The sequence below is a fragment of the Podarcis melisellensis genome (genome assembly GCF_964234715.1).
Source record: "Podarcis melisellensis genome assembly, chromosome: 6".
Classification (NCBI taxonomy): Eukaryota; Metazoa; Chordata; class Lepidosauria; order Squamata; family Lacertidae; genus Podarcis; species Podarcis melisellensis.
In genome coordinates this window covers 3,398,278-3,420,761 of record NC_138538.1, presented here as the reverse complement: position 1 = coordinate 3,420,761, position 22,484 = coordinate 3,398,278, and the positions used below count along the sequence as shown (strand labels likewise).

Sequence of the window (22,484 nt, the reverse complement as noted above, 5' to 3'; positions counted from 1 at the left end):
ATCTGAGTGCGTTGTTTATCTCCTGTCTGACAGGTTACCTGTTAATGCTCACTTGATTGGATACCCTGGGTTGCCTGGCCAGTCTTTTGTAATGACAAATACTTAGCTCCTGAGCCAGGTCACAGGCTCACCCTATTAATACACAGACATACCCTTAAGACAGGATTTGTGAAGGAAAAGACAATGGGGAGGCTTTTCCATTTTCCTTGACCTTGCAGAGAAATCATTTGGTCAGTTTGGAAGTCAAAATGGTTTCAGGGCTGTTTTCCTGTGGGGTTTCAGACATGTGGTTTATATATGCAGTTATGAACATTTCTCTTTTAGAGAAGACCTTAATTTTTTTAATTTCACGACACAGTTAAAAACCAGTGATGACGCCTCATCCCAAGGCAGCAGCAGGGGGAGTGCAGCTCTTGGAAATGGAGCCTGGGGGGGGGGGAACCTCTCTCCAGCTCTCCCCCTCCTTCTCCAAACGCTGCAAGGACTCTTAGCTTGGAGTGTACAGCCGTGTTTGTGTACAGGAAGGGGTGGGGGGTGACTGGCCGGCCTCTGGCCGCTGTCCAAATCCTGCTTTCTTCTCTCCTTGCTCCTCCTAACTGGCCGCCCTTGCAAATTCTCTATACTGGGGGGTGGTGTCTGCAGATGAGAAGCCCCCCTTGTTGTCCTCCTCCTCTCCTGGAGCCAGGGGGCTGCAGAGGGGAGGGGGCCGGCCAGCCAGCCAGGCAGTGGCCTGGTACATCCCTCCAACTGCCTTCCTGCCTGCTCCGGGGTCTGTTCTATAATAAGAGTCTTTGGCAGCTGTTTTGTGCCTTGGCTGCTTGCCAGCCTCCCGGCAGTTGCACTTGGAGAAAGCCTCTTGCCTCCATTTCCCACCTCGTCCGCTCCAGCTCCTTGCTTGTCCCACGGTGAGTACCCTCCCGCTCGCCCTCCTCCAAGCTCTACCAGGGGCACAACGGCCTGGCTAGGTAGGTGTTGGTACTTCTGATCCACCAGGCTGGGAGAACTGCCTTCCTGCTCGGCTCCCTGGCACATAACGGGAAAGTCCGCTTGCCATCCGACTCTGGGGGGGCAGATTTGCCCCCTCGATGCCTCCTCTGGCCCAAATTTCTGCCCGCCGGGCCCAATGTTTCGGCACCGCACTCCCTCGACGCATTTTCCCTTCTGCGTCTCTTGTTTCCTTTCGCCTTGGAAACTTTCTTTGCTCTCCTCCAGGCCGTGAATGGAGGAGGCCAGAATTTCTTCAGGAACAAAGTAACTTTGCAAGAGTTTGGCGTTACAAGGCAAAGCTTGGCTTCCATTCTCCTCCTCCGACAATGCCAGGGCAACTCCCCTTCTTGTGCCCCCCGCGAGTTTCCACTTGGATCCCCGAAATGTCAAACAGATGGATCCTATCCCTGCTTTAAAAACTGTCTGGAATCCTCCAGAGCAGAAGAAAGCCTCCTCCACAGTGCCCAGCAAGAGATTTGGGGTATCTGTTGCCCAGTGCCAGGGCCACCCTGAACCCTCTCTCTGCCTCGGGTGCCTTTCTCCGTGGCTAGAGGTCAGACAGGACGGGTCCTCCTCAGCGGCCACCTTCTCTGGTGGCTGCCGGCCAGGACCAGGGGCTGCTGGGACATTGGAGGGCCGGTGTTTGTGTGCCAGGCCACTTTCACTCCTGCTGGCCGAGCTACTGCAGGTGTGGCCAGAGAAAGGTGGCTTCAGGTGTTTAGGATAGCCAGATCTCTAGGCCTCTGGGATAGAGGAAGCTGCCATCGGGTGGACCATTTATTCTGCCACCCCCTCTCCCTTCCACCCACCCACTGCCGGTCTGATTCGGAGACAGGGCTTGTATCTCGGGCAGCTGACACCTTCCAGGCGTCAACAGAAGCTGGGTGGAAAGAGGGCTGTGGTGTGACTTGCAGGATTAGGGATGCTTGACCTATCCAGGGCTGCACAAAAGCATGTGACTTCTCCCCAAGGATCCTGGGAACTTTAGTTTGTAAAAGAGGCTGGGAATTGGAGCTCTGTAAGGGGTGCATTGTGGGTTAAACCACAGAGCCCAGGGCTTGCCGATCAGAAGGTTGATAGTTCGAATCCCCGGGACGGGGTGAGCTCCCATTGCTCGGTCCCTGCTCCTGCCAACCTAGCAGTTCGAAAGCACATCAAAGTGCAAGTACATAAATAGGTACTGCTCTGCCGGCATTTCCGTGCGCTGCTTTAGTTCACCAGAAGCGGCTTAGTCATGTTGGCCACATGGCCTGGAAGCTGTACGCCAGCTCCCTCGGCCAATAAAGTGAGATGAGCACCGCAACCCCAGAGTCGTCCGCGACTGGACCTAACAGTCAGGGGTCCCTTTACCTTTAAGGGGTGAAGTATAGTTCCAAAGATTCTTAGGAGGTCCAGAGGTTGGGCGACACGAGAACGGGGCCTTTTCCGTGGTGGCTCCCCGCTTGTGGAATGCTCTCTCCACAAAGGCTCACCTGCTGCCATCATTACATATCTTTAGGCACCAGGGTGAAATGGGTTCAGGGCACCTGGGCACTGAATTCTGGGGGGCACCAGGTGCCCGCTGCTGAAGCCTCCTAAGCTCTTAACTATCTACCTGTTATGAAATAATAAATAATTTTGATCAAGCTAGAAAAACAAAATACGTAGGTATTACCAAAATGTATACCTACTGTTTCACAAAAGGACTTTTGATTTTGTAAGCTCATTTACCAAAGATGCACCCCGCCGGTGCTTGTCATTCTCAGCGGTGCCATGCATGCGAAATTAACTAAATTTGGGGGCGCTGGGCGGATCTTTGCACCCTGGCAGTGCATATGCTAAAGACGGCCCTGAATGTTGTTCATAAAAAAAAGAAAAGATTTTGCCTTTTAGATTTTTTAAGGCTGGTTTTAATGTACGCCTGAAAAATTGTAAGTCCCTTGGAGCTGCCATGGCAAAAAAGCGACAAATAAATTTAATAAATATTAATAACAATTTATTGTGATGATGATGATGATGATGGAGTGGCAATGTGCTTTGAAGGCTTGGTGTGCACATAGCCCTGGATAGGTTAAGGTCCCCTGATCGAATGAGGCTCATAAATATTAGAAAATTAATGGAGAGGGCTGTTGAAGGGTCGTAGCCATGACAGCTCTGCTCTGCTCCACAGTTGGAGGCAGCAATTCTTCTGAATACCAGTTGCTGGAAACTACGGTACATACAGTGGTACCTCGAGTTTAGAACTTATTTCGTTCTGGAGGTCCGTTCTTAGCCTGAAACTGTTCTTAACCTGAAGTTCCACTTTAGCTAATAGGGCCTCCCGCTGCTGCCGCACTGCTGGAGCATGATTTCTGTTCTCATCCTGAAGCAAAGTTCTTAACCCGAGGTAATATTTCTGGGTTAGTGGAGTCTGTAACCTGAACTGTACGTAACCTGAGGTACCTCTGTATAAGTGCTGGAGATGCAAAGAGGTTGAAGGAACGCTCTTTCCTATGGGGTGGACTTGTAAAAGGGTAAGAGAGTATTGGGAAATGATCCATAATGATCATATGTAAAAGTTCTTTCCAAAAAAACCCAGAGTCCGTTTTGTTGGGGATGATTCAGACTGAAATTCCCAGGCGTCAAAAAAGGTTATTATGTATGCCACTCATTTGGGTGGAGTATAAATAATAAATAATAAATATTATTATAAATATAATCATTATCATCATCATCACTACTGCAGCCCGTGGTTTGTTAGCCCCAAAATGGAAAACGAGCGAGGTCCCAGCCAAAGAAGAGTGGCAACTTAAGCTGACAGAATATGCACAGCTTGCAGACTTAACATATAGAATAAGAGAACAAAAAGAACATACCGTACGCTTAGAGAAGATTGGAAAATATTTATTGAATATATGGGAAATAACTGTGTACAGATGAAAACCAGCAGCATTGAGATAAATAAGTTATGATGGATGCAATCTTCTTCTTCTTAGGTGATCCCTCGTAGCTGAGTAAGATTGTCTTCCATAAACATGGTTTTAACAATGAGTCCATAAGTGACTGTGGAGGCCAATTCTGGATCCACACGTCCTTCCACAGTGGGGACATTGGTTTCCGGGTGGGAGCTAATCACAATGTGGATTTACCAAACATACCTTCTTCTTAGCACGTTTCTCCCTGCGTCCTGAGTTTGAGCGTCTTCAAAGCCCGTGACACCTTTGACAAAGGCTGTTCTCCAACTGGGGCACTCGCAGGCCAGTGTTTCCCAATTGTCAGTGTTTATACTACATTTTTAAAGATTTGCCTTGAGACAGTCTTTCAACCTCTTTTGTTGACCACCAGCATTACGCTTTCCCTTTTTAAGTTCGGAATAGGGTAGTTGCTTTGGAAGGTGATGGTCCAGGAAGCGGGGATGGATGCAATAACGGAATATTGAATGGTATAGTTTCTGTAAAATATGCAGGGACTTATGATATGTAAAATGAACCATGGAAAGAGAGGAAGGAAAGTCATTGATATATTAAGGATGTAAAAATGAGTACTTTAAATTGTGAAACAAAAAATATAATAAACAAATTACTGTATTTTTCGCTCTATAGGATGCACTTTTCCCCTCCAAAAATGAAGGGGAACTGTGTGTGCGTCCTATGGAGCAAATGCAGGCTCCTTGGCTTCAATGATAGCAACGCGAAGCCTCCGAAGCACAGAGGGAGAGCTCCCCCCGTGCTCTGGAGGCTTCGCGTTGCTTTCGCTGAAGCCGCCTGAAGCGCCCAGAGCGCAGGGAATGCCCACTGTGCTCTGGGGGCTTCAGGCAGCTATCCGCAAGACTTTGGAGCGCAGCAGGAGTTCCCGCCGGGCTCCGAAGGCTTGTGGATAGCCGCCTGAAGCCTGCAGATTGAGAGGGGTCGGTGCACACCGATCCCTTTTGCTCTCCAGGCTTTGCTTCGCTGGAGAGGCGCTGCACAGTTTTCCCTCTCTGCGCAGCGCCCCTTCAGCGAAGCGGGAGGAGAAATGGAAGGGGCTCCGTTTCTCCTGCTGCTTTGCTGAAGGGGCGCTGCGCAGAGAGGGGGAGAATTTTTTTCTTCCTGTTCTCCCCTCCTATGGTCCGGTGCATCCTATTGTCCAGTGCGTCCTATAGAGTGAAAAATACGGTATATACAAAAAAAGAGAAAGAAACTGCAGGAAGGGAGAAATGTTCTTGTGCCTGGGTTCTGCTTGCAGGTTTCCCATAACAGGACCCTTTGAGAACAAGATACTAGCCAAGATGGGCTATTGGGCCAATCCACCAGAGCCTCTTTCTTATGTCTTTCTATTCACAATAACCCTCTTTCTACTCGGCCACTAGGAAAGCAGCTTCTTCTGCCATGTGGCAGATCTTGGAGGGTGTCAGAAGGGTGTCCCTCTGTCCAGGGCATGATGTGCACCCCACACGAGTGCTCCACTTGGCCGATTTCCCACACATGTCCCTGGGCCCCCGCGTCCTGTGTCACAAAGCACTGGACTTTGGAGCGTAAAAAGTGCAATTCCCGGAAAGTCCACCTTGCCCCACATTCCGAGCCCAGCTGTGGCCAGAAAGCTCACAAGCAGAGCAAAAGGCTTCTACTCTCTTGCTATTTATTCCCAGCATCTGGTTCACCAGCGGTAGAGACACCCTGAATATGGAGGTTCGGCTTTGCTATCATGTCCTTGCTTTGAAAAGTTTTGGAGTGTGAACCGTATCCAGACGACACGGTTACCAGTCCTTTCCAGATATTTTTTTCCCCTTCCCCTCACTAAATTAGCATGTTTATTTGTCAGCTGGCAAGAAGTCTGTTACTTATATAAGCAGCCAAACAAAATCAGAGCATGAATGATTCCTATGCAAAATCACTGTGAGCAATAGCCTCTGCAGTGACCATTACACGTCTTAACCAAACATACAGAATATTACCATATGAAAAAGTTACTACCTGAACTACATGCATTAAATATTGGGAGGAAAAAAGGTGTACATTTTTTATTATAATCCACTTTAACAATCTAAGAGGTTTGCAGCCACCAGAGGTTCCAGTGCAATTTCAGGTGCAATTGGAAATTCAGGAATCTCTGTAGGGCTGTTAGTGTAGCGAACCTTGTAGGTGAAATACATGCATACTTTGGGAAGGACGTGAGGAAAGGAATCTCTCTGAAATTCACTTCATTGGTTTCATTTTCGGCAAATTGTCCTGGACCACTCAACATAGCTTTTATTGTTCCCGATGTGAGTGCAGGCTCTCTTTTAACTATGAACTCATGGCCATCCGAGGATATCAATTTCACATACATAGCACCAGGGCCTTCACAGCCCCCATATGTCTTCTTTTCTCCATCCATCCCTTCTTATCAGATGGTTGGTTCTTAGCCCCTGGAGCCTTTGCAATAATATCTCTGCCCTGCCAGCGCCTGAAAGATATTCGCCGATGAAATATACTCAGAGTCGAGAGTGGATTTCATGCTCTTTATTCAGCTCATAGTGGTGAGGAGGAATGAATGTTCCCCCAAAGTATCTGCTTTATATACAATATTTACACAATGGGCTGCACGTGATTGGCTAATTCCGGAATTCTCCTGTAGGCCAATCAGGTTCTGGATGCACTTCCACCTGGAGCTGGATTGGGCGGCTCCTGCAGACCAATCATACTGCTGCATTGTTCTAGGACCAATCAGACTGCTGCATTCTGAATCCTATTGTTCTAGGACCAATCAGACTGCTGCATTTTGGATCCTATTCAACTCAGTACATAACAGCCAAGTAGCTTCTCAGGTCCCTTATGGTTCCAGCCAGGACAACCCACCCCCCCGCCCGAAACCCTCCAGATATTTCTTCAGAACATAAATTTATTTATTTATTTTTTATAAATATTTTTTATTATTTTCCAATACAAAACAAAAAAATACAATTGTACCAAATTTTCGCAAATTTTCACAAATTTGTTGCTTTTTGGACTTCCTTCGGATTCTCTGAGAATCATCCATATTTACTTCTCAGTTTACGCATTTCTCTGTATATATTGCCATTCAGCTTCCCTCCCACTCCTGTTTGTGTTTTTAACAATATATCTCTGTTTTCACAGTGCTTCTTGAAACCCCACCAGTGTTGTTTGCACATCACATGTTCTTTTCAGATATTCGACAAATTTCCCCCAGTCCTCGATGAACTTTTGGTCCTGAAGATATCTAATTTTTCTGGTTAATCTGTCCAACTCTGCGTAGTCAATCAGCTTCATTCTCCATTCTTCTATTGTCGGTAGTTCCTCTTGTTTCCATTTCTGGGTCAGTAGAATTCTTGCTGCTGTGGCTGCATATTGGAAAAGTTTACAGTCTTTTCTTCTAATTTTGTTCCCCGTAATTCCTAGAAGAAAGGTCTCTGGTTTCTTTGTAAATGTATATGAATGAATGAATGAATATATTTTAACACCTTTTTCATTTCATTATAAATCAACTCCCAGAAACCCCTCACTTTTTTACATTCCCACCACATATGGTAAAACGTACCTTCTTTTTCTTTACATTTCCAACATTTGTTGCACGTCTTATACATTTTTGACACTTTTACCGGTGTGATATACCATCTATAAAACATTTTCGTAACATTTTCTTTAAGTGCTGTGCATGCAGAACATAGATTTAATGTGCACTGGGGTGCGTTCATGTGTGTGTCTCTCAGCCTCAACTACCTCACAGGGTTGTCGTGAAGATAAAATGGAAAAGGGAGCACCACGTGACCATCTTCAGCTCCTTGGAGGGAAAGGTGGGATAAGAATGTAAAAAATCATAGAATTATAGAATCGTAGAGTTGAAAGGGACCCGTGGGTCATCTAGTCCAACCCCCTGCAATGCAGAATCTCAGCTGGATGCATTGCTGGGGGTTGGACTAGATGACCCTTGGTGTTCCCTTCCCACCCTAAAATGTGTGATTCTGTGATTGTTGCTCTGGTCGCTGACTTATGTACACCAGCTTGAGCGAGAAAAGGGTGGGATAAAAATATGATAAATCAATAAGTAATAAACTCCTTTTTTAAAAAAGGCCTTGGTGAAGACTTGACGTTTTCATCCCCCCAAAAGTTTTTGATTTGAGTTCCTACTGAAATGAGGCTGCATTTTAATGTCGCATTTTAATCTTATTTTAAAGTTGTATTTCAATCAATTGTTTTTGTATCTGGTGTCAGCCGCCCTGAGCCTGGTCTTGGCTGGGGAGGGCGGGGTATAAATAAATAAATATTAGTAGTATTATTATTATTAAAAATTATTTATGCTTTTCATTTTACAACAAACACAAAACATAAATTTGAATCCTTCCACATCGTATTTCAACTCCCCTCCCCCCTTTTCTTCGGTTTCTTACACTGCTTTTTACTGTAATAAAATCCCTTGGCCCTGCAGATGCTGTCGCTGCCGTCCTTGCGGGTGAGCCTCCTGACCGGAAGAAGGGTCCTGGCTGCTGCTGGTGTCCGAGCAGCCCATGGGCATGGCGGGCATGGTAAGTGATGCTCCTGCTGCCATCTCTTGCTCCCGTTGTCCTTTTGGGAGAGTGGTCCCCTTCTAACTGGGGCGGGGGGTGGCGGCTTGCGTTCTCTAGAGGCATCCTAACAGCTCTCCGCACCCAGAACAAACTTCAGGTCCCACGATTCCCTGGGGGAAGCCAAGACTGTTGAAAGTGGTGTCGTCTTGCTTTAGATGTACGGGGAAGATGTGGCCTGCTTTTTAAGGTGCAGGTAAGGACGTGGGTGGAGCTGTGGGTTAAACCACAGAGCCTAGGACTTGCCGATCAGAAGGTTGGCGGTTCAAATCCCCGCAATGGGGTGAGCTCCCGTTGTTCGGTCCCTGCTCCTGCCAACCTAGCAGTTCGAAAGCACAAAGTGCAAGTAGATAAATAGGTACCAATCCGGCGGGAAGGTAAACGGCGTTTCCGTGCACTGCTCTGGTTTGCCAGAAGCGGCTTAGTCCTGCTGGCCACATGACCCGGAAGCTGGACGCCAGCTCCCTTGGCCAATAAAGCAAAATGAGCGCCACAACCCCAGAGTCGGCCACGACTGGACCTAATGGTCAGCGGTCCCTTTACCTTAAGTGTGTTGCCCAGTCCTGGGTGTTGTTAGTAGGGATGCAGGTGGCGCTGTGGTCTAAACCACTGAGCCTCTTGGGCTTGCTGATCAGAAGGTTGGTGGTTTGAATCCCCGCGATGGAGCAAGCTCCCGTTGCTCTTTCTAGAATGCGGATCCTACCCAGGGCCAACCAGGGACATTTTGGCGGCTGAGTCAAACCACAAAACGACATCCCTTTCGATTCCCATAGGAGACAGCCGCATATTCCTGCATTGCATGGGGTTGAATGAGGGGGCTGGATCCCCAGGGACCTGTCCAAATCTTACGATCGTTCTGCCCGGACACTGAGGTCCAGCTCCAAGGGCCTTCTGGCGGTTCCCTCGCTGCGAGAAGCCAAGTTACAGGGAACCAGGCAGAGGGCCTTCTCAGTAGTGGCACCTGCCCTGTGGAACGCCCTCCCACCAGATGTCAAAGAGAACAACAACTGCCAGACCTTTAGAAGACATCTGCATGCAGCCCTGTTTAGGGAAGCTTTTAATGTTTGATGCATTACTGTATTTTAATATTTTGTTGGAAGCCGCCCAGAGTGGCTGGGGAAACCCAGCCAGGTGGGTGGGGTATAAATAACAAATTATTATTATTATTATTATTATTATTATTATTATTATTATTACTATGATTCTATTATTCTAAGTTAAGAACCTACTCAGACCCTGAGATCATCATCTGAGGCCATTCTTTGTGTGCCTCCTCCATGAGAGGTCCAGAGGGTGGCAACATGATAGAATCTTCGTTGGAGGTTTCTAAGCAGAGATTGGATGGTAATCTTCCATGGATGCCCTTGGGGGTCTCTTCCAACTCTACAATTCTATGAAGAATTAAGAGTCCCAGTGTGACCCAGTTACAAAACCTTTGCAGCTTGTTGAACCCAGAAAAGGAGGCGGAAAAGAGGGAGCCAGCCTCAAGAGATCTTCCCTCCTTACAACTTGCACTTGAGAGCTAATCGCCGTAATGGCGAAAACAGTAACATTGCATTGACACAGTATAATTAAGGAAGCAAACTACACTGGTAATAATATATTTGGAAGAACTTCAAAGACAACAGATAAAACACTGAAAATGCAGCAGCAATCCCACCCCCACCCCCAAAAAAACCTCCCCACAAGCAGCACATATAACTCACTAGCATTTTGCAAACAAAATTAGGGACGTGCTTTTGACACCCCAGTTTCCATAAAAAGGATCTCTGCTGAGTTCCCCCCCTCCAAAAAAAATCATTACATATTGCGGAAGGCTGAACGTGTAGCTTCTGACTCTTGTTATATTTATTTACTCAGCAGTAGTAAATGCTGATTTCAAAGCCGAGGCGGTATGTTTGTTGAGTTAAAAATACACTAGAATACTAGTCATCCGACAATGGCTTATCAGCAGCTTGAATTGCAAGGTTCTGCAGGAATAATAAGATGCACAAATAGAGGCTGGGGGACGTCTGGTTTAGTGGTACAGGTGAAAAGGATCTAGAGATCTTAGTAGACCAAAAGCTTAACATGAGTCTACAGCGTGATGCAACAGCAAATAAAGTGAGTGATATTCTAGGCTGCATCTACAGTGGTCAAGTGTGCAGATCAAGGGAAGTCATTTTGTTGTTTAGTCATGTCCGACTCTTTGTGACCCCCTGGACCAGAGCACGCCAGGCACTCCTGTCTTCCACTGCCTCCCTGAGTTTTGTCAAATTCATATTGGTAGCTTCGAGAACACTGTCCAACCATCTCGTCCTCTGTCGTCCCCTTCTCCTTGTGCCTTCTATCTTTCCCAACATCAGGGTCTTTTCCAGGGAGTCTTCTCTTCTCATGAGGTGGCCAAAGTATTGGAGCCTCAGCTTCAGGATCTGTCCTTCCAGTGAGCACTCAGGGCTGATTTCCCTCAGAATGGAGAGGTTTGATCTTCTTGCAGTCCATGGGACTCTCCAGAGTCTCCTCCAGCACCAGAATTCAAAAGCATCAATTCTTCGGCGATCAGCCTTCTTTATGGTCCAGCTCTCACTTCCATACATCACTACTGGGAAAACCAGAGCTTTAACTAAACGGACCTTTGTTGGCAAGGTGATGTCTCTGCTTTTTAAGATGCTGTCTAGGTTTGCCATTGCTTTTCTCCCAAGAAGCAGCCTTTTTTAAATAGTCCTACTCTATTCTACCTTGGTCAGACCACACTGTCTGGAATACTGGAATACTGTGTCCAGTTCTGGGCATCACAATCTAAGAAGGAGGTTCACAAGCTGGAAGGTGTGCAGAGGAGGGCAACCAAGAAGGTTTTGGCAACCAAGCCTTATGAGGAGTAGTTGAGCACAGAGCTTTTCCCCTATAGATTGATCTCCACCACAGACAGGCTAAGCGTCACCCATCAGATGGCCTGTGATATGGACAGAATTCTCCTACAGGGAATGCAGAATCCCCTCTGAGCAGTTTAACTCCAGGCTCAAAAGAATACAAGGCTTAAAAGCAATCCTGTTTTGAGCCTGCTGTCGCCGTAGGGATTGTGTTTTGATGACGTCTACGATGCTGTTTTTACTGCCATTTATCTCACGGTGATATTTGGCTTGCTTGGGTTTCTACAAGCCTCCCTGAGTTTCATTTTATCAGAGAAAATGGTTACCTTGACCGTGGGATGTGCTCCTTGGAGATGATGGTGCAAAACATCTGGAGGGATGGTTAGGGAAAAGGGCAAAACACCTCTCTCTCTCTCTCTCTCTCTCTCTCTCTCTCTCTCTCTCTCTCTCTCTCTCCACGTGGCTCAAAGTTGCATAAAACCCAGTTCAATCCTCAGACAGAGTCAGCTGCAGAGGGGCTGGTGGTCCCTAGCTTGGCCATGTCGCCTGCTTCACAAGCCTCTAATTTGAAGGGGCGTCAAGAACAGGGGCATACGAAGTGGGGGTGGGGGGGCGGTCCACCCCGGGTGCCACTCTGGGGGGGGGTTGGCAAGATGGCCCCTGCCTCCCCCCAGCTGTAGAGCAGCCGAGGGTCACACAGTCTGTATGGGCGCCGCTTGCACGGGCGTCCGTATGGGCTGCTTCTTGCACAGTGACCGTACAGGATGCCGCACATGTGCAGTCCATACGGGATGCCGCACATGTGCACGTCATAGAGGATGACGCTTGTGCAACAGCCCATACAGTCGCTGTGCAAGTGGCAGCTCATATGGAGTGCTCATGTGCGGGATTCCGTAGTGAGTGTGCATGCGCGGCAGCCCATACGGTCACTGCACATATGCACTCCGTACAGGATGCCACACATGCACAGTCTGTACAGACATCATACGTGCATCACTGGGCGGTTCGCCCCACTCCAGGTGCCGGAGAGTGTTCCTCCGCCACTGGCCAAGAGTACAGATCCTCTATTTCAGAGGCTCCCACAGACCGCTTGAAAGTGGCTGAGGGTCTTGATTTTTCTGCTCGTTGTAGCAATCATGTGCCAGGCTAGATGCAGCAGGCTTTTCAGTCGTAATCTTTATTGCTTCTTTTATTTCTTACATACATATTGCACACTGCTGTATTGCAATTTGCCTTCCACAGAATTAAAATTGCAGTACAATAAAAAAAATACATAAGAAATGGAGCTGTAAAAACACAATATAAATCCATTGGGTTCTTTGTTTATTTTGTTTCAGAAACTTTATACACCGACCGATTGGTTTTATAAAAACAACAACAACCCTCAAATCAGTTTACAAAAAGATAATGCAAGAAAAAATTACAACCATACAAAAGTTAAAATACTAAAACAGATTAAAATTGCCTCAGCTTCCTAATATCTGGCTTGGCTTGTCTAAGCAAGTATGTGGCCCTTGTGGTCTCTTCCAACTCTATGATTCTATGATTCTATGATTCTATTCTATGATTCTATGTTGTTTGAAGCTCTCCCCTATGTGAAAGCAATGCCCAATACAATTGCGGTTTCAAGATAAAGACCCCTGAGAAGGGGGACCTGCAGGGCTCTCGCAGGGGTTGCCTACCCAGAGTTTGCAGCACTTGGACAGCTGACTGGGCAGATTGATGTGTCACCTGGTCCCAGCCTCCCCTGCTATTAGCCGAGATTCCTGCATTGCAGGAGGTTGGACTAGATGATCCCTGGGACCCATCCATCTCTACAATTTTGTGATTCTATGGTGAGACATATTGTACTATTTAAATGATAGGCAGTGTACAAATTAAAAGTGAAATGAAATGAAAAACATTTTAAATTTTTAGTATTTTTTTAAATTCAGTGGTGCCAATATAATTAGTGTAAAAAATGGTAAAGGTAAAGGACCCCTGGATGGTTAAGTCCAAAGGCGACTCTGGGGTTGCGGCGCTCATCTCGCTTTCAGGCCAAGGGAGCCGGCGTTTGTCCACAGACAGCTTTCCAGGTCATGTGGCCAGCATGACTAAACTGCTTCTGGCACAATGAGACACCGTGACGGAAAGCAGAGCGCACGGAAACGCCATTTACCTTCCCGCAACAGGGGTACCTATTTATCTACTTGCGCCGGCATGCTTTCAAACTGCTAGGTTGGCAGGAGCAGGGACAGATCAATGGGAGCTCACTCCATCATGGGGTTTCGAACCGCCGACCTTCTGATCAGCAAGCCCAAGAGGCTGGGCGGTTTAGATCACAGCGCCACCCGCATCCCTATAAATAGTATATGCAATTTTAATGCAAAAGTGACAACTTTTTAGCTTGGAGGGGGGGATGTATAAGTGGCCACCCTCATGGCTGGTGTGGGGATGTGCCCTAGCCATGCTCAGGTGTTCCTCTGCTGTTCCTCTTTCTCCCTAGTCGCGGCCCAAGAAGATCTCTCGGTGCCTATGTATTATGACAAGCGCAGCTACCCACTCCCGGACATCCCCTTCTGCAAGGAGCTGGACACTTCGCAGAAGGCCCTCAAGGAGAAAGAGAAAGGATCCTGGAAGCAGCTGAGCAACGAGGAGAAAGTGGCCCGTACGTAGCAACAGACTGGCCCATCCAGGGATGACCTGCTGGGCTGGAGGAACCAAGACGATGTTTTGTGGGCAGCCTCTGTAGGGTCAAGACACACTAGACAGACAAGATAGAGGCTGCACCCTAAGTTGCCAGCCTTTTGGGATGTGGGAGTAATTTAACTCCCATTTAAAGCTGAATCACACTTTCTGCCATAAAGGGAAATACGGCCACCTTCGGAAATTCACACTTGCCTGAATTTTGCAATGCAATTCTCCAAAGGTATTGCTCTGCTTTCCTTTGGACCACTTCAGCAAGGCCAAGAGGGGGGTGGTCTGGGCAGCCCAGGACCTGGACCTTCAGACCCCAGGGAGTGTTGCTTATGCAGCGATTTGACTTCACCCTCGGAGGCACACTCCATTGTCTCTCGAGACAAATGGGTGCCCCCTATATTCTCCAGCCATGCCACATGTATAAAAATGCATCCATAAGGGGGGAAGTGAGCGCATTAATGAAAGTTAACATACAAAATGCATCTTATCTGGAGCAATTGCTCACAAAAATGTGCGAGCAAGCAAAAATTGCAAGCAAAAATTTGGAGAGCATGTGCTCCAAAGTGCTGAAGAATTTTCATCAGTGTGAAAGGAGAGGTTTGAAGCCAGTGAGAATAAGTTTTCTCACCCTGAGATATTACTCAGAGCCAATCAGAGGGAAAGGAGGTGAGTCGGCCACTGAGGATGGGCTCCTGGGGTTACTCTAGAGAAGGTTTGCAGGAAGGACACCAAGGAGTTGTTGTTCTGTCTGCTCCAAAGCTAAGCATTTAGGAACACTGAAAAGACAAGGCAATTCGTTTTCTAGAAAATGGAGGACAAGTTCTGTTATGTATAAATGTAACTTCAGGGAAAACACACCTTAAGGCGCTCCAAAATATCAGAGCACTCCAAATCATTTGCAGAAAACAGCAGATCTAGCTGGAAGGCATCACTTAGACATCTGATTCAATTCTTGCACTGCATCTCTTAATTCTTATTTCAGTGGTACCTCAGGTTACAAACTTAATTCGTTCCGGAGGTCTGTTCTCAAGCTGAAACCGTTCTTAACCTGAGGCACACCTTCACTAATGGGACCTCCCGCTGCTGCGGCGCCACCGGTGCACAATTTCCGTTCTCATCCTGGGACAAAGTTTGTAACCCGAGGTACTACTTCCAGGTTAGCAGAGTTTGTAACCCGAAGTGTTCTGTAACCTGAGGGGTTTGTAACCCAAGGTACCACCGTATTGTATAATGGTAGGATTGTTGCATCATCTTAGAAGGGGGCATGGCTGTGATGTTCACGAAGGGGACCCTGCACTTCTGAATTTTCTGTTCCGCTCCTGCCTGGAGCTGCCATCGTTGGCTGCCCATCACACCTGCATGGGAGAGAGGGAACAGCCGGGGCACCCCTGCCAATCATCTGGAGGGACAGGCAAGTGACGGCACAGAGAGCCTGAGCAGGGGAGGTGGGTGGCGTGGATCCTGACCCTGCTGCGCTTGCCTTGCAGTGTACTGGCTCAAGTTTCACCAGAGCTATGCAGAGATGAACAGGCCCTCTAGCGAGTGGAAGACAGTCCTCGGAGGAATTTTCTTTTTCATCGGCTTCACGGGATTGATTGTCTGGTGGCAACGGGTCCATGGTATGAAAGTGGGAAGAGGAGGAGGCGGCGGCGGAGGAGGAGGAGGAGGAGGAGGATGGGTGGCTGTGGTGTGGATGAGAATCCCAGTGGTGTTTACAGAGCTCCCACCCTTTCCTGGGCATCTGTGAGTCTTCCAAGGCAGGCAGAAATACAACCGGTGCTGCCTCCCCCAACAGTCGCATTGCTGGGCCAGATGGTGGCTTCACCTGTGGAATTTTGCTCCTACGCACAACTGCTGAAAGCACAGAGCCTCACCTGTGCTGGGGGAAGTACTTTGAATTCAGGGATTTTTTTGTTTCCAAAGCCACCATATACTGAGCCAAATCATGGGCTCATCTACTCAAGAGTGCTGGAAGCCACTCTCACAGGGAAGGGCCATAGTTTGAGCATCCGCCTTGCAGACCAAAGGTCCCAGGTTCAATCCCAAACATCTCTGGGTAGTGCTGCGAACGTCCCTGCCTGAAATGGTGCAGAGCTGCTGCCAGCCAGTGTTGACAGCACTAAGTTAGGTGGAACAATGGCGGAATCAGTGTAAGCTAGCTGGCTGTGTTCCTGTGTAAAAATAACCTAACTCGGAAGGTGCTGGACTCTCTGTTGTTGTTGTTGTTGAATCGTTTAGTTGTATCCGACTCTTCGTGCCCCCTGGACCAGAGCACGCCAGACACTCCTGTCTTCCACTGCCTGCCACAGTTTGGTCAAACTCAGGCTGGTAGCTTCAAGAACACTGTCCCACCATCTCGTCCTCTGTCGTCCCCTTCTCCTTGTGCCCTCCATCTTTCCCAACATCAGGGTCTTTTCCAGGGAGTCTTCTCTTCTCATGAGGTGGCCAAAATATTGGAGCCTCAGCTTCAGGATCTGTCCTTCCAGTGAGCACTCAGGGCTGATTTCCTTCAGAATGGAGAGGTTTGATCTTCTTGCAGTCCATGGGACTCTCAAGAGTCTCCTCCAGCACCAGAATTCAAAAGCATCCATTCTTCGGTGATCAGCCTTCTTTATGGTCCAGTTCTCACTTCCATACATCACTACTGGGAAAACCATGGCTTTAACTATACGGAGCTTTGTCGGCAAGGTGATGTCTCTGCTTTCTAAGATGCTGTCTAGGTTTGCTATCGCCTTTCTCCCAAGAAGCAGGCGTCTCTTAATTTCTTGACTGCAGTCACCATCTGCAGTGATGATGGAGTGCAAGAAAGTAAAATCTCTCACTGCCTCCATTTCTTCCCCTTCTATTTGCCAGGAGGTGATGGGACCAGTGGCCATCATCTAAAGAGATTCTAAATAAGAGTTTGCATGGCCGCATGTCAATAATTCCTGTGATTCCAGCATTGCAAGGGGTTAGACTAGATGACACTTGGGGGTCCCTTCCAACTCTACCATCTTTGATTCTGGGATTCTACTCTGCCTGGCAGAAATTCTCCAACCCAGAGGGCTTTCCCCACGTAAGCTGCCAGGGATCGAACCATGGACCTCTGGCATGCCATGCAATGCATCATCTTTACCACTGAGCTATGCAGCCCCTTCCCAAATTGAAGCCCAAGGTAGACATCTAACTTGGAGCAGCACCTACCCAGATTCCCCTCCCAGGCAAAGATTCCTTGTACAGGACCTCTTTCATCCTTTGTGTCTGAACCAGACTGGATTTATCTGTCTCGGTAGGTGAGGCATCGGTGGAAATCCAGCCAATTTGGCTGCTTGAATCCTTCCCCTTTCTTCTTTCTACCATTCTTGATGGATGATTTCTCCAGGCTGCCTCAATGCTTCCCCCTTCGTTTCATCTGGGTCTTGCTCCCACTGCCCGGCTGCAGACATAGGCTGCGCTAAGACATAATAGCTTGGGAAAAGAGGTCTTGAGGCAGGCAGCCTTCGCTCCTGGTTCACGCTGCCCGTGATTCTGTGAATGCCATTTCCCCACTCAGGCCAAATCTACACATGAAGCAGAATGAGGTCAGAATTAGGTGGGTCAATTAGACTGGGCTGCTTCAGATTGCTAGCGGAGGATAATACATCTGAACGCTCATGGGTGTTGAACCAAGCAGAATTGTAGCACACCAGGGAAAGAAAATCAGTAGAAAACCAGCGTATCACTGGAACCTGTCTTGATGTGCTGGATTTCCAAGTGCAGGCAGATTACGATTACTTTACATTTATAACGGAGCGTTCGAAAACAGGGTTCCAACCTCTGCAGCTTGAAGTGGAGCAGTGCATCTGGCCAAGGCAAGACTCATGGCTTCATTCTGCTCTATTGAACATTCAGCCTCCACCGACTTAAATATAAGTGTGTCAGAGAGTGGGTGGATGTGTAAATTAAAAAGCCTCAAGCCTTCCTTTCTACGGATAATCCGAGCTGCCCACTTCTGAACCATTCCCAGCTCTGCACAATCCTTTGAGAGACGGGACAACCAGAGCTCTCCTCCTTGCATGGAGTTTCTAGAAGCGAATGCACCATAAATGTAGCCAGGATGTGTGGAGGTGTGATTTCTTAAGAACGTAAGAAGAGGGTCTGTGGCCCATCTAGTCCACCATCCTCTTCTCACAGTGGCCCACCAGACGGTGTGCAGAAACTTCTTCCAATGTTCAGCTTCACTACTGACTCCGACAGGCCTGAGCATTTAGAAGATCGCTTTGCCCCCATGTCAGGCACTGTGCTGATCCCGTGGGTTACCCGAGAGGCAAGGTCCAAGTCCGGTCCGGGGTCAAAGGTGCAATGTGGAGACAGTCCATAGTAGCTGAAGCTGGGTGCAGGGCAGGGAGCCGGGTGAAGTCAGGAACAGGCATGCAAGCCGGGAGCCAGGGCGGGTCAGGAGCTCAGGCAGAAAAGCAGGACAGGGTTCACGCAGGAACTAGCAACCAACAATGTTGCTCCTGCAACTTGGGACTGGGGCTGGCTGCTTTTATCTGCCCCAAGGCATAGGGTGGCCCTGATCCTCTGATGACTCGCCTCTCCTGGCCTGGAGGCGAGCACTCCTCCTGCGGGAACTTAGTTCCCTCCGCCTCTCTGCCCTGAGCCTCTGCAGCTCAGGAGAGGCTGGAGGGTTACTGGACCCAGAGGCAACCTCACCTTCCTCTGACATGGGGCTGAGAGCGGAGCACCTGCAGGCAATGGGTCCTCCATCACCTCAGGAGCCAGAGCAGACTCAGCTGGTGCCTGCACCTGAGGATCCAGCACAGGTGAGGACCCTTCAGGCTCATGCCCCAGCCCCGGCTCAGCTGGTTCTGGAGGCAGGGAATCCTGTGCAGGCTGGAATCCCTCAGGTTCAGCATCCGAGTCCAAATCCCAGGCCATCACAGGCACAAAAGCAAACAACTTGGAAGCTGTCTGCTTCAAGCCTTGCATCCACGGCTGGGAAATGACCTGCCTAAATCAGCCCTGAAAAAGCTTTTCGGTTTCTGCAGCGTTCCTGCTGCTGGAAGACGCTTTCCAGCAGAGGGAGCACATGCTTCTCCTAGCTGCGCACCCCAGCCATTCCCCAGGCCAGGCCTCTCTGCCCACAGCTGATGTTCCTGGACCATTGGGGAGTAAACAACCCACAGCCAGCCGTGTCAGCCCTGCGCTCCTGGAAATCAGGGTGGGGAGGAACAAAGGGGCCGCTGTTTTCCTCGCACTGGTCTGATGCCCATGGAGCTGTTTTCCTGGATTTGCAATAACAGCCCATCTGCCAAGTGAGGGGTGTGGAATGGCGGGGGGTGGCGGGCTCGGAAAGGAGGAGAAAGGCCAGTTCTGTTGCCTGCCTTTGCAGCAACAGCAGCTCTGGGCTGTTCCCCTTCACGGGGCTCGCCTGATGCGTAGAAATCAGATGCGTGGGGCCCAGTTTGTGTGCACAGCCCAGCGGCGAAGGGCGAGGAAATTAGCGCGCCCACTTTCTCACTCTGCATGCTGTGCTGGAGGTTGCAGAAGAAAACTTCACCCCGGCAGAATTCAGTTTGCTTGGATGCAGAATTGCATTTTATTTTTTTTAAGTGCACCTGAAAGCTAAGGGATGAATCACTTGCCACGGATTCTCACAGGGCAGGCAAAAAGAAAAAAGAGGATGTTGCAGAGCTGGAGAAGGGCAATGGATGGAGCAGTTCCCCTGTAGGAACGTAAGAGGAGTTGCTGGACCAGGCCAGTGGCCCACCTAGTTCAGCATCCTGTTCTCAGAGTGGCCAACCAGATTCTTGTAGGCACAAGAGCATCTCTTCCCTCCTCTGGTTCCCAGGAGGGAACCTGCTTTTTAGTTCAGAGAAAAGGCAAGTGAAAGGGGTCATGATAGGTAAAGGTAAAGGGACCCCTGACCATTAGGTCCAGTCATGGCCGACTCTGGGGTTGTGGCGCTTATCTCGCTTTACTGGCCGAGGGAGCCGGCGTGCAGCTTCCAGGTCATGTGGCCAGCATGACTAAGCCACTTCTGGCGAAACAGAGCAGCGCACGGAAACGCCGTTTCCCTTCCCGCCGGAGTGGTACCTATTTATCTACTCGCACTTTGAGGTGCTTTTGAACTGCTAGGTTGGCAGGAGCAGGGACCGAGCAACAGGAGCTCACCCTGTCCCAGGGATCTGAACCGCCGACCTCCTGATCGGCAAACCCTAGGCTCAGTGGTTTAACCCACAGCGCCACCCAGAGAAAGGTTTTTTCCTCCCTCTCTGATAACTCTAGAACTCGGGGACATTCCACGGAGCTGAATGCTGGAAGGTGGTGCTGATAGCGCCAAGGTCGCAGGTTCGATCCCCATATGCGACAGCGGCATATTCCTGCATTGCAGGGGGTCAGACTAGATGATCCCGGGGTTCGTTCTTATTCTATTCTTCTAGGATTCTGATTCTATGCAGGACAGATAAAAGAAAGGACTTCACACAGCGCAGTTAAAACTCTGATAGTGATAGCCGCCAAGTTGGATGGCTTTGAAAGAGGATTAGACAAATTGATGGAGGAGAGAGCTACTAAGCATGATGGCTATGCACCTCTGTGACTGGAAGATGCAGGCCTCTTGCTGGGAGTCAGAAGTGAGGAGGCGGCTGTGATATTCAAGTCCTTCCCATAGGCATCTCCTGAGCAGCTTTGCAAAAGATGCTGCTGCACTAGGTGGGCGTTTGACCAGCTCCAGCTGAAGGGCTCTGTTTGTGTTGAAAGAAATCTTAGCAGATATGCATTTTACTCCATTAGCCAGTTGATTAAACCTGAACGCTTGTCCTGCAAAGCACAAATACTAACAGAATTGTAGAGTCGGAAGGGACTCCACGAGCCATCTAGTCCACCCCCTGCAAGAATCCCTGACAGATGGCCATCTTGTTTAAAAACCTCAGATGAAATGGCTTTGCTTTTTGTTAAGGTGTGGCTGGGTCTTAAGAGGATTTGTCTTAAAACAGGCTAAGATGGCACCCACGAGCTGCAGGTTTTAGAGGTACTTACAGGATACTTACCAATTAAAGCTTCCATCCTACACATCCTTATCCCTTGAACTCTCTGGGACTGACATCTGAGCAGGGATGTGGTCAAGGCTGTAGCCTTGCTGTGCTCTATTCTGCGTTCCCAAGACAGGGTGTGTGTTTGTGTGTTTGGGCCCCCGTCCACTTTTTGGTCTTACATACGGAGTAACAACCATACACCAGGGGTGGGAACCTATACCAGCAGTTCTCAACCTGTGGGTCCCCAGATGTTGTTGGACTACTACTCCCATCACCCCTAGCTAGCAAGGCCGGGGCTCAGGGATGATGGGAGTTGTAGTTCAGCAAAATCTGGGGACCTACAGGTTGAGAAAGGCTGCTATAGACCCTCCAGATGTTCCTGGACTACATGTCCCATCATCCCTCACTGTTGGCCATGCTGGCTGGGTCTGATGGGAGTTGGGAGTCCAGCCATATCTGGAGGGCCACAGCTTCCAGTCACCGCCACCCCCTGTCCACCCCCCAAGTGAACAAACTATTTATTGTCTTTCTACCCCTTGACCACCCTGGAGCAGGGTTTGGGAGGCATCAAGGGTCTCCTAATCAGTGTGGGAGAACCTTCCCTGTGACCCACTCATTATCTTTCTGTTGCCCTCCTCACTCGGCCTTCCCCCGTTGCCTTGACAGTGTTCCCCCCAAAGCCGCACACCTTGACCGACGAGTGGAAGGCCAAGCAAATCAAGCGCATGCTGGACATGCGCATCAACCCTGTGGACGGCTTCTCCTCCAAGTGGGACTACGACAAGAACGAGTGGAAGAAGTAGAGCGAGGAGGCGGAAGTCGGGGAGAGGCAGCCGTGGATCCTGCACGTTCAAGGCAGAATTGACCGCCCCGAGGGTGGCAGCTGGGGCGACGCCTCCCACACTGCCCATGCCCCTACCAGCCCCCTTTGGATCACCTCCCCTTGGCCAGAGCCTTCCCAAATCCACCCAATGTGCCTTTTGCCTTCCTGGAGCTGCAGGAGGTCGGGCATGTTCACCATGTCTCCGTTCCACTGCAGAGACTGGCCCAGCCTCTGCCAACCTGGTGCCCTCTGGCTGTTCTGGACTACAGCCCCTGGCAGCCCTGGCCAGCACAGCCGAGGTCACCTGGTCAGCCGAGACTGGATTGGACCCAAGCCTCTTTGCGTGGCCTTTCCAGTGGCTCCTCTTAAGCAGCCTTGCTCTTTCCCTCCATGCAATAAAACACTACGTTGTACATCAGGTTTGCATCTCTCTTGGGTAGCCGTAGATAAGAGGAGGCGGGGGGAACCACCTGGGGTTAACCGTGCGGCTCCTTCGTTCAATGCATGCAAAGCTGCCTTACGCTGACTCGGTCCTTGCAGCTTCCAGCAACTTTGGATCCAAAAAGAATCCCCGCTCCTTTTAGGAGCTCAAGTCGCTGGAAGCACCAGGGATCACATACCAACAGTCTGCTGGATCAGGCCAATGGCCC

General features: G+C 49.2%; 1 protein-coding gene and 1 pseudogene across 2 annotated transcripts; one reads left to right on the top strand and one right to left on the bottom strand.

Moving 5' to 3' along the window:
* The first annotated feature begins 713 nt into the window (after window positions 1-713).
* Window positions 714-22,252, top strand: COX4I2 (cytochrome c oxidase subunit 4I2). Its single transcript, XM_081917376.1, has 5 exons — window positions 714-905; window positions 8,350-8,446; window positions 13,820-13,981; window positions 15,501-15,632; window positions 21,678-22,252. Exons 2-5 carry the CDS (start codon window positions 8,350-8,352, stop codon window positions 21,812-21,814), a joined length of 528 nt encoding a protein of 175 aa, XP_081773502.1. The 5' UTR covers window positions 714-905; the 3' UTR covers window positions 21,815-22,252.
* Window positions 5,960-6,388, bottom strand: LOC309373163 (elongin-C pseudogene; annotated as a pseudogene). The gene has a single exon. The product of its transcript is annotated as an elongin-C pseudogene (transcript).
* Window positions 22,253-22,484: the final 232 nt, after the last annotated feature.

Bases quoted from the DNA above. Each gene is read 5' to 3' on its own strand.
- COX4I2 (XM_081917376.1), top strand. From the start codon at position 8,350: ATGCTGTCGCTGCCGTCCTTGCGGGTGAGCCTCCTGACCGGAAGAAGG. The intron at 8,447-13,819 runs GTAAGTGATGCT...CTTTCTCCCTAG, and splicing joins CCATGGGCATGGCGGGCATG to TCGCGGCCCAAGAAGATCTC. The intron at 15,633-21,677 runs GTATGAAAGTGG...TTGCCTTGACAG, and splicing joins CTGGTGGCAACGGGTCCATG to TGTTCCCCCCAAAGCCGCAC.